The 11886-nt window shown below is 40.3% G+C and overlaps 1 protein-coding gene across 2 annotated transcripts in view; it reads right to left on the bottom strand.

Annotated features, from left to right (window-relative positions):
• EWSR1 (EWS RNA binding protein 1) overlaps positions 1-11886 on the bottom strand; it is a 39226-nt gene that overhangs the window by 19660 nt on the left and 7680 nt on the right. For both annotated transcript variants that reach the window (XM_012805238.2, XM_003789850.3), the window contains exons 4-6: positions 10280-10403; positions 4212-4398; positions 112-279 (exon numbers count right to left, since the gene is read on the bottom strand). In XM_012805238.2, coding sequence (XP_012660692.1) covers positions 112-279; positions 4212-4398; positions 10280-10403 — 479 coding nt within the window. The remainder of the gene's footprint in view (positions 1-111; positions 280-4211; positions 4399-10279; positions 10404-11886) is intronic.

The raw sequence follows: 11886 nt of genomic DNA, 5'->3' as shown, positions 1-11886 counted from the left end.
AGCCTAGATAATCTATCTTACCAGAGGAGGTGAAAGAAAGCTGGTCAGCAACCTGAAAAAAAAAATCTGTTTTGTTATTTTATGAGGCATAGTTCACAAGAAGAGACTGACCTGGTAGGAGGGTAGGATGGCGGTGCGGTGACTGGCTGCATGGGGTAACTCCCAGGTACCTGGGGATAACTGTAGTTACTCTGTCCATATCCTAGGTTAGGCTGGTTGTAACCCCCTGTGCTAGACTGAGGTTGACTAGTCTCTGCAGGCTTGTTACCATCCTGTGGTCTAAAAGGAGAAATAAACAATGAGAATTTATCACCCACAAAACTCTTGGATAAGACCTCTACAATCTATGACCAATATGCAGCATTAGAATTGATCTTAGAAATAAATATAAACCACATCAAACCCAGGATCAGGCCAACTCCTATGAGGGGTGAAGAAATCAATCATATCCACAGAAAAGATACCAACATGTTCCACTTATTTCACATGAACAGCTATAAAAGGCTGTTATATTTTGTGTTGCCAACTTAAATGATATGATTTGTTAGAGAAGAAAATGCTTTTTCTCAAAGGGGACTGTTACACCAACGCTGGCAGGTTCAAATTTGCACCGGTTCAGCTAAAAAACAACAGTGACAACTGAAACAAAACAAATAGCTGGGTGTTGTGACAGGTGCCTATAGTCCCAACTACTTGGGAGGCTGAGGCAAGAGAATCACTTAAGCCCAAGAGTTTGAGGTTGCTGTGAGCTCTGACATAACAGCATTCTACCCTGGGCCATAGTTTGAGATTTTGTCTTAAAAAAACAAAACAAACAAAAAAAAAACGACTTTTAACAATAACGTTAAGTTTTAGGTCAGACTAACATTTAAGCCCACAGCATTATAAATTTGGGGAAATTGTGGATTTCTATTTCTCCTAACAGACCAGAAAAAACATTTCCATACTGAGGACAACAGAGTGAGACTCTGTCTCAAAAAAATCCTTTTCCTAAGGCTGCCATAAATTAATCTAACTTTGCCTCAAAGTCTCCATAATAGAAGTACCACAGTAAGGGAAGATGACAGACACACACACAGAGCTTCCCTCATGATCAGATGAACTAGGAAGTACTCCTGTTTAATGATGAAAATTAATCCCAAATCCCAAGGAAAAAATCCAGGGGTTCCTATTACCTCTTTGCCCTTAACAGTTTATACCAAGGTTATAGGAGTGAGTTGAAGCTATTTTGAGCAAAGCCTGGGAGAACCAGCGGGCAGAAGAGAGATGATATGGACATGACTAGCTTCTCCACCGAGCTGAAATTGATCACAAGCCCACCCCTTTCCAATGGAAAAGGGAATAGCTGCCATTGATCACAAGCCAATTGTTTTAAAGTGCCACGGATTGAAAAATAAAGGATGATTTATCAAAAAACCAATCCATATATAAAACCATCCAGCTATGACTTGGATATACTGTTGTAGGAGAGCACCAAATGGGACTTTACACATGTGATAACACTCTGAAATGCCTAGGTCAACTGAAATAAAGACCTTCTAGGAATCAGCCAGATAGTTTAACTTATCTATTGCACAGGCTTTCTAGCAAGAATAAACTATCAAGTGGCTCTCATTATTCACTGTTCCTCTCAGAAGTACTGTTACAAGGGTTTACCATAGCTAATTTCCTATCTCTACAGCAGACAAAAAGTCTAGGTTACAAGTCGATCTCTTGTTTATTCCCTAAAAATCCATCTTTGAAATCAGTAGTGTTCTTTTTAGACAGGCAGAAGCCATCTAAATGCACTGCCTAAAGCAAAGACCTGAAATCTTCTGGTAAGTAATAGTATTTTTTTTTCCTTTTTTCTTTTTTTTAATTAAATGATAGCTGTGTACATTAATGCAATCATGGGGTACAGTGTGGTGTTCTAATATACAATTTGAAATATTTTCATCAAACTGGTTAACATAGCCTTCATGTCATTTTCTTATTGTGTTAAGATGTTTATATTCTACTTTTAGAAAGATTCACTTGTACCCTTGTAAGATAAACCATGGAGGTGAACCCTTGAATCACTCTCCCTCCACCCATCCACCCCCATCTTTCCCCCCCCCATATTCTTAGGCTATAATTAGGTTATAGCTTCATATGAAAGCTATAAATTAGTTACATAATAGGGCTATATACATTGGATAGTTTTTCTTCCATTCTTGAACATTTTCCAGCTCCATCCATGTAAACTTGTAAATATTGTTTACCTGCTAACCAGTCATCAAGTATGAATGGTGCTGAACCTAATAGTCACCCTATAGCAGGGTACTCAGTCAAGAATTTGTATTTGTGTATGATATTTATTTTTTGAGACAAGAGTCTCACTTTGTTGCCCCTGGTAGAGTGCTGTGGCATTGTATCTCACAGAAACCTCAAACTCTTGGGCTCAAATATTCCTCTTGCCTCAGCCTCCCAAGTAGCTGAGACTACAGACTACAGGTGCCCACTATAATGCCCAGGTATTTTTTTTTTTTTTTGTAGAGACAGAGTCTCAGTTTATTGCCCTGGGTAGAGTACTGTGGCATCACATAGCTCACAGCAACCTCCAACTCCTGGGCATAGGCGATTCTCTTGCCTCAGCCTTCTGAGTAGCTGGGACTATAGGCACCTGTCACAATGCTCGGCTATTTTTTTTGTGGCAGTTCGGCCGGTGCCCTACTCACTGAGCCACAGGCGCCACCACACCCCCCACCCCGCCCCTGTATTTTTATTTTTATTTTATTTTTTTGCAGTTTTTGGCTGGGGCCAGGTTTGAACCTACCACCTCTGCTATATGGGGCCAGCGCCCTACTCCTTTTGAGCCACAGGCGCTGCCCATGCCTGGCTATTTTTAGAGACAAAATCTCACTCTGGCTCAGGCTAGTCTCAAACCTGTGAGCTCAGGCAATCCACCTGCCTTGGCCTCCCTCTCATAAGAGGCATGAACCACAGTACCCAGCCTGTGTATGATATTTAGATTATCAAACCTCTACATAACATACAGTAACTCATGTCTACTGCCTAAGATGAGGCAGTACTATTCGACTTCCAAGATATGGATATATCTTTTACTGTAAATTGGGTCATAAGGCTATTTCTTTGTTGTTTTTTTTTTTTTTTGTAGAGACAGAGTTTCACTTTATCGCCCTTGGTAGAGTGCTGTGGCATCACACTGCTCACAGCAACCTCCAACTCCTGGGCCTAGGGTGATCCTCTTGCTTTAGCCTCCCAAGCAGCTGGGACTACAGGCACGGGCCACAATGCCCAGCTATTTTTTCACTGTGGTTCAGGTGGGGCCAGATTTGAACCCGCCACCCTTGGTGTATGAGGCCAGCGCCCTACTGAGTAAGCCACAGATGCCACCCATAAGCCTATTTCTTGTTATCTATCACGCTCCCTGACTCCCCTTCTTGTACTGTGAACTACCACACTTTCCTCAAAGAAAAAGTTGTTACCCATTTACAGAGCCAAAGAACCCCCCAAAATAAAAGAATCAAATGTACAATTCCATCACTCATATTCTTTTTTTTTTTTTTTTTTGAGCCAGAGTCTCAAGCTGTTGCCCTGGGTAGAGTGCCATGACATCGTAGCTCATAGCAACCTCAACTCTTTGGACTTAAGTGATTCTCTTGCCTCAGCCGCCCAAGTAGCTAGGACTATAGCAGCAGTTCTCAACCTGTGGGTTGAGACCCTTTTTTAACAATGAAAATACACAGCAGCATTAGGAAGGCTGAGAACCACTGACCATAGGCACCTGCCACAATGCCCAGCTAATTTGTTGTTGTTGCAGTTGTCATTGTTGTTTTAGCTGGCCCAGGCCAGGTTTGAACCCGCCAACCTTGGTGTATGTGGCCAGCGCCCTACCCACTGAGCAACAGTCGTTGCCGCATCAAGTCATTCTGTTGTGAAGAAAAATACTCATTTTTCCTCCGGGTTTAGTAAAGTAAAATCAACATCCTTTTCCTATCTCAAATGATCGCCACACTGAAACCAAACAACCCAATCAGAGATATTTTTCATTATAGCCTTTGGATGGCACCATTTCATTGCTAAATGGAGAATATTTCTGTGATGTGTTCTAGCACATTAGTTACTGGCATTTATGTCACAGATGCTCCATGTGTGCACAGCTGCCCTCTTTCCCTCAAACCCAATCCTGAACCATTATGGAATTCAGAGTTAGGTGAGTGTGGTCTTACCTTGTAGGTGCGGTAGCTGCCGGCTGCTGCCCATAGGCTGGGTAAGCAGGCTGAGTGCCATAAGCAGACTGAGCCGCATAGGAGGCCTGGGTGGTGGTGACTGTAGCAGTGGTGGTATCATAAGCACCAGTGCCATACCCCTGGACAGGCTGGCTGTATGCCTGGGGGGCAGTTGGAGTAGTATAACCTAGAACACAAAGAAGAGCTGTATCAGATTTCCAGCCCCCTTAGAGAGCTGCCTAGACACTCAATAACAGAACAATTTGCAAACCATCTACTTTAAACCATCACAATATTGAATCCTTTATAATAGTCTCCCTTTAGTAATAGCAGTAAAAAACAAATTCTTAAAGCCCACATTCTACCTACCTGGTTTTTAGTAAAGCATTACTTCATTTACTCTAAAACTATACCTAACAGAAAGTTATGCTACAGAAAACAGAATTCCTTCTGCCTCCTTCTAAAGGCATTCAATAGCAGATAAGTTGGCTTTTGCTAAGTCTCTTAACGATTTTACTAGCAGACCTTATTCAGAAGTTTCTCAACCAATAACCTTTTTTTTTTGAGACAAAGTCTCACTTTGTTGAAGTTGGTATAATGCCGTGGTCTTATAGCTCACAGCAACCTCAAACTCAGGCTGCTCAAGCAATCTTCTATCCTCAGCTTCCCAATAGCTGGGATTACAGAAGCCCACCACAAAGCCCGGGTTTTTCTTTATAGAGATGGAGTCTAACTCTTGCTCAGGCCGGTCTTGAACTCCTGAGCTCAGGCAATCCACCTGCCTTGGCCTCCCAGAATACTAGGATAACAGGCATCAGACACTGTGCCTGGCCTTCAACCAATGAACCGAAGTATCCAAAGAATCCTCAAGGAAGAAAAAATATCCCCAAAAGGGAGGCAAAAGGCAAAAGATATAGCATTTATTCTTTTTTTTGTGCACGGTACCCCACAGTACTTTCTCATCCTTATTTAAAAATAGCTTATAGGGCGGTGCCCGTGGCTCAGTGAGTAGGGTGCCAGCCCCATATACCAAGGGCGACAGGTTTGAACCCAGCCCTGGCCAAACTGCCAAAAAAAAAAAAAAAAAAAAAAAAAAGGGGCAGGCATTGTGGTGGGCACCTGTAGTCCCAGCTACTCGGGAGGTTGAGGCAATAAAATCGCTTAAACCCCAGAGTTGGAGGTTGCTGTGAACTATGACGCCACAGCACTCTACCGAGGGCAACAGTGACACTGTCTCAAAAAACAAAACAAAAAAACTTACAAAAATAACAATCCAGGTAGTGGTTTTAGTACTAAACCCTCTAATTTGGGTAGTAGTTCATTTAATTACTTTCTTTCAGTCCAAAACACTGCATCATGGGCAGCTCATGTTTAATTTAAACAAACTGGAAATTCTACAGAACGATGTGTTTTTTTTTCCTGAGACAAGAGTTTCACTTTGTTGCCCTCAGTAGAATGCTGTGGCATCATAGCTCACAGCAATCTCAAATTCTTGGCTCAAATGATCCCTTTGCCTCAGCCTCCCTAGTACCTGGGACTATAGGTGCCTGCCACGACGTCTGGCTATTTTTACAGACAAGGTCTCGCTCTGGCTCAGGCTAGTCTCGAACTCATAAGCTCAGGTCATCTACCAGCCTCAGCCTCCCAGAGTGCTAGGATTACAAGAGTGATGTGTTTAATTTTCAGTGGAAGATGTTAATGCCTGATTAAACACTCTAAGAAATGCTAATTTTCTTTCAGGTAACAACTATAAAAAAGTCTTGTTGGCTTGGTGCCTGTGGCTCAAGTGGCTAAGGTGCCAGCCACATACACCTAAGGTGGCGGGTTCGAATCTAGCCCAGGCCTGCCAAACAACAATGACGGCTGCAACCAAAAAATAGCCGGGTGTTGTGGCGGGTGCCTGTGGTCCCAGCTACTTGGGAGGCAGAGGCAGGAGACTCGCTTGAGCCCAGGAGTTGGAGGTTGCTTTGAGTTGTGATGCCACGGTACTCTACCCAGGGGGATAGCTTGAGGCTCTGTCTCAAAAAAAAAAAAAAAAAGTCTTGTTATCAGCAGTAGAGTCTGAAATAGCACATGTAATTAAAGATAGACTACTATAAAACAAATTATCCTATTTTTTGCAGTGAATTACCTTAAACTGAACTTTAATGCTCCCCCAAACAAACCTTTAAAAGGTAATGTTCTCCACATAACTGTGTGATTCTAGGTAGCTTCTCAAGTTATCCAGCTTTATTCCTCTTACCTACCACAAGCAAAAGGGCCTTCTCTTCCTGCTCAGCAATACTGGAGGGATACACCTTAAAGTCTCCCACCCCCTGCATCCCCTTCATTATGTCCCTAACCAAGTGTTACAAAGACCTGTTCTCACAGGTGTGCTGTAGACCAAAACGGAGCCTCTCCTTAGTTCTTGCCTTTGCCATACCAGGCAGGCTACATGCCTTTTCCTTTGGGACTTGGGCTTAAGCATGACCCAAACCCCAAAAGTCTGCAGCTCCTTACTTGAGTCCCTTTCTTATTAGAGGTGTTATAACTATTCCTGGTACTAGGTGGTTCTTCCTTATGGCCAATGGGTATAGCTAAGCCATCCAATAAAAAGTTTGGTCTAGATGTCAGTACATATGTCCAAAGAAAAATCCAAATCTCAATAAAGTGCAAGAGTTTTAGGTCAGGCACAATGATTCTTGTCTGTAACCTTAGCACTTCTGGATACTGAGGCAGGAGGATCGCTTGAAGTCAGGAGTTTTACCAGCCTGAGCAACAGCGAGAACTTGCCTCTACAAAAAATTTAAAAAATTAGCCAGTGCATGCCTGTAGTCTAAGGTACTTGGGAGACTGAGGCAGGAGGATTTTGAGGTTACAGTGAAATATCACTATACTCCAGCCCCAGGCAAAAACAGAAAGGAAAAAAAAAACACCCACCTCATTTCAGTATTTGAAACAAATCAAGACTGCTCATTTTAGTTAAGATTTAGGGCTTTAAACAATCAAGAAAATTTAGGGCTTTAAACTTTAGTTAGAACAAAGTATCCTCACTAAACATACAACCTGTTAGCCAAAGATAAACACCAGCTTCCTTTTATACAATATAAAGTATCACTTTCCATATGTAGCATAAGAATATGCTACTTTTTCTCCAACCCAAACATTTAAAGAAAAATCTAAAATTAATTACACACAGCAATGATTTCCTTGTCAAAACTATTGGGTTGAAATATATATGAAAGTATATTTCACGTAACAGGGAGCCCCAACCTATGGAAGTGTTTTTGAGTTGGCATGTTGTTCATTTGAACTGCTTATTTAAGTTTTTTTGCAGTCCTAAGGTCAACTATATAAAGCACCCATTTATTTAAGTTCCATCTACCCTATTAATGGTCACAGATTTTCCCCCTTACCAGGACATGCTATCTGTAAGATTTACAAGAACAGCAATTAAAATGTAGCAACCCCTCCCCACCCCAAAACTGATCAGGGCAATAACTCCTATCCAGGGGAACTATGCAACACTTAAGGCCTGTCATGCTAAAGATTATAGTAACAGACACTGGGTTAATAAATAATGTTTTAATTAATCTGTAGTGCCCACCCAAGCGGCCAAGCAAAATGATAAAAAAAAAAAAAAAAAAAAAGCAAAATGATTTAATGACAACAAAAAAGACCACAGTAAAAAAAGAAAACACACCTACTATGTGCTGACAACTTGAAGGAAAAAAGTGAAGAAAATTAAACTGACCAAAGCTTTGTTCAACTTGAAGAGCAAAAATTAAAGTTTAAAAATTCTAGTCAAATTAAGATTTACACAGCCTCTTTCTTCTGAATGTTAATTTTTTTTTTTTTTTTTTTTTGCAGTTTTTTGGCCAGGGCTGGGTTTGAATCCTCCACCTCTGGCATACGGGGCTGGCGCTCTACTCCTCTGAGCCACAAGCGCTGCCCTGAATGTTAAATTTTTAAAATCCCAGAAGGGAACAGTGTATTTTTATCTGTATCTATTCCCTACAATAATTATCCAGTAACTTTTATGTGTAAAGGCAGCATGGACTAAGGAAAAAACCAGTACTCACTACCTGTTAGGCTCCTACTTAGTTCTATTCAATCATTTCACATATCAATTTAATATTGGTTCTTACACCCCAGAAACATTCTTTATTACTACTGAGTACAAGCTCTGGCTCATCAAAGCTACTGGTCTCCGTATTAGAGTGTCTTACACTTTTTTGGGCCCAGCAGGGATAGGACTTAACCAATGCCAATGCAAATACATGGCTTTATAGAACCACTACTTTGCCTATAAATCACTTTATCTAATTTCTGCAAAACAATCCCAAGGTTAAATCTAAATCATATTATTTATTTTCAAATTGTACTTTTTATGGCTGGCAAGTTCGAACCTGGCCCAGGCCAGCTAAAACAACATTGACAACTGCAACCAATCAACCAACAAAAACAGGTGTTGTGGCAGGCCTTTTGGGAGGCTAAGGCAAGAGAATCGCTTAAGCCCAAGAGTTTGAGGTTGCTATGAGCTGTGATGCCATGCCACTCTACTGAGGGTGACAGCTTAAGCCTCAGTCTCCAAAAAAAAAAAAAAAAGGCTCTGTGCCTGTAGCACAGTGGTTACAGCACCAGCCACATACACTGAGGGTGGTGGGTTCATACCCAGCTTGGGCCAGCTAAAAAAAAAGTAATAGCTTTATAAAATGTAAAATTCATCTCATAATTTCAAAATTCTGTGTTAAAAATCCAAACTACACAATTTAGTCCCAGTTTTCCCACAGTTGTAATTTAATACCAATAGCATGTTTTGATAAATATTTCCCCTCCTGGTCAAGATACATATTAGATAGGTTAGCAAGTTCTTCCCACCAACTTCAGGACATTGGTACTCAACGAGATAAACAAATATTCCCCCCCCATGCTATAATATATACAATTTGGAAAACTGAATAGTTTGAAATAAGAGTTTTAAGATTTTCTTATATTAAAACATCTCTTCAGAATAATAGTAATAAAATAAAAAGGGGAGGTAAAGTAAAGCTCCTGAAACACACATAGCATGAAACAGAGAAAAGTTATCACAGATTTTGTATGCACTCCACTCAACCTCTCCATCAGGATACAATTTATTCTAACAATTAGAAAGTTTTTTAGCTTCCTAAAATATTGTTCTTTTACACATATATGTATTTGAGACATACTATGGGTAGATTAAAGTAATTCATAACACTTAAAATAAAATGTGTCTGGACTGGAAGCCAACCAACAGACAAACATGATACATGCAGGGTGGCAGTTGGCAGTTTGTTCCTCTAAGTAAAACTAATCATGCAATCTATCTTTTAGGGAATAGGGGAGAATCAACTAGGGAGAAATCATCTAAAATACCTTTGGGAAAGTAAGTAACCATTATTAAGTCTCAACACAAATAGTGTTAAGTAACAAAACCTTTCCCAAAATCATATACAGAATCAGACATGGATCTTTGAATGGCACCTGAAGCAGTTTTTTATTAGCACCTTTTTGTGTGATGTTAGAAAGTTTGGGGGTTAAACAAATGAAAACACCTAAAGGGTTAACATTACAGGGTTAGACAAGATGGAAAGCATTTCCCATGCAAGAATGAGCAGGATAGTCAAACCTGTACTGGTCCCTTCTACTGTGGAAAGCACAAAACAAAAAGTAGAGGGTACACTATCAGATGAAGCAAACAGATGTGAAAACCAGTTTGATTTTTAAGCAGCTCAGTTTAAGAAAGCTCATTCTTACTAAGTATTAGCATTAGCACAATCTTTTAAATAGTCTCTATTTTGTCATGAGGTTATTCAACACATTGCATAAAACAGTTAAAAGGAAAGTTCTTTTTCTCTTGGAAATTACCCCACCCACATTCTATTAAAGATCTCTCAAGAATATAAAGAAAGGGAAAAATGAAAAAATACTTCCTCCTATGGAATTAAAAATCCCCAGATGCCAAGGAATGGGCCAGAATATACAACCTAGAACATGAGTAACAAGCCTCTTAGCAAATGCCCTAGCCAACATGAACCAAAAAATTTGTCTAAGGCAGGCCTTACCAGTGGGAGGCTGTCCATAAGAAGTTGCATAGGCAGTCTGCCCGTAAGTCGCAGTGGTCTGAGCTTGGGTATAGCTGACATCAGTGGGCTGTCCATAGGTTCCATAGCTTTGCTGCCCATATGCCTGCTCCAAAGAAAATGAATTCAAGAACCTCATATATGAACCTTGTATTTTAGCAATAAAATGAACTGACTTAAATCTTAGCTTCTAAACTGGAGAACCAGAGTCAAAAATATTGCTTTCTAGTAAAACTTAAAAAAAAAAAAAAACAGTTATTATGTATACTTATTATCCCTCTCTTAATTCCTTTACATTTTGGTATAGTTAACTACAAAAAAGTTCCTTAGCGAGATAATTCGGCAAAACCTTGACATACTAGAGATAAGCAGGATGCCCACAAGGAAAGAGGCACAGGTGTATAATTGCCAGCACTTAGTGAAATACAGTTTTAGTAACTGGAATCAAATGTTAGGAAGACAAGATGAACAAAAAGAAAGAAACGAAGATGAAGCTAAAATAAACCAGCATACTCAATGTCCTCTTTTTTTTCGAGACACAGTCTTACTTTGTCACCCTGGGTAAAGTGCCCTGGTGTCATAGCTCTTAGTAACCTCTAACTCTTGGGCTCAAGCCATTCTCTTGCCTTAGCCTCCCGAGTAGCTAGGACTACAGTTGCCTGCCACAACACCAAGCTATTTTTAGAGATGGGGTCTCCCTCTAGCTCAGGCGATCTGCCTACCTCAGCCTCCCAAAGTGCTGGGATTACAGGCATGAGCTACCGTGTCTAGCTTAATGTCCTCTTATGGTTAATAGTATACCAAGGGTATATTTTTTAAATTTGAGCATTAACAATATTTAAAATCAGGCAAGGAATAAGCTGTTCTTTCAGATGTTAGCATGATCATATTCTAGGTTTGAGTGACCAATTATATAAGATCCATCGAATTCTGCCTTTCCTAGAATATGCTTCCATGGCACTTATTAGCTTCTATTTCATAGCACAGATATTTTCAGAATTCAAGGTGCTCTTGTGAACACTAGGAGGCTAATTTCTGGAATGTGCTGACCCAGGCTTTTAACACAAAACTAGTGTAATGCAAAGAGTTTAGCTCTACCTCTCCACATACTGTGCAATCACTGGCAAGTTACAAAATACCTATGCACTGTAACTTTCTCATCTGCATAATGATCTTATTAGCTTCCTTTGGAGAAGTGCTGTGGTGCTAACTTAAATAAATGTAAACATAATAAAAAATGTAAAAGGATTAAGCAAAAAACAAGGCACTTGAGAAATGATGGATACTAGAAAGTTATAGAGAGCTAATTACCAAATGGAAACAAAGAGAAAAAAATGAAGATGGGGCTAAAGTCTGTTAGACAATTTTGAAAACCAGATTTTAAGCATGACACAAAAGATTTCAGACCACTGCACAATGGAGTTCTTTGCAATCCCACTGTGGAAATCTAAAATAGGTTTTTTTTTTTTGAGACAGAGCCTCAAGCTGTCCCCCTAGGTAGAGTGCCATGGCATTACAGCTCATGGCAACCTCCAACTCCTGGGCTCAAGCGAGTCTCCTGCCTCCGCCTCCCAAGTAGCTGGGACCAC

Source organism: Otolemur garnettii, unplaced genomic scaffold (assembly GCF_000181295.1).
Source record: "Otolemur garnettii isolate 467f Iridium unplaced genomic scaffold, OtoGar3 scaffold00038, whole genome shotgun sequence".
NCBI classification, from domain to species: Eukaryota; Metazoa; Chordata; class Mammalia; order Primates; family Galagidae; genus Otolemur; species Otolemur garnettii.
Note: the sequence above shows the minus strand (reverse complement) of the source record. Positions and strands in the feature narration are given on the sequence as shown.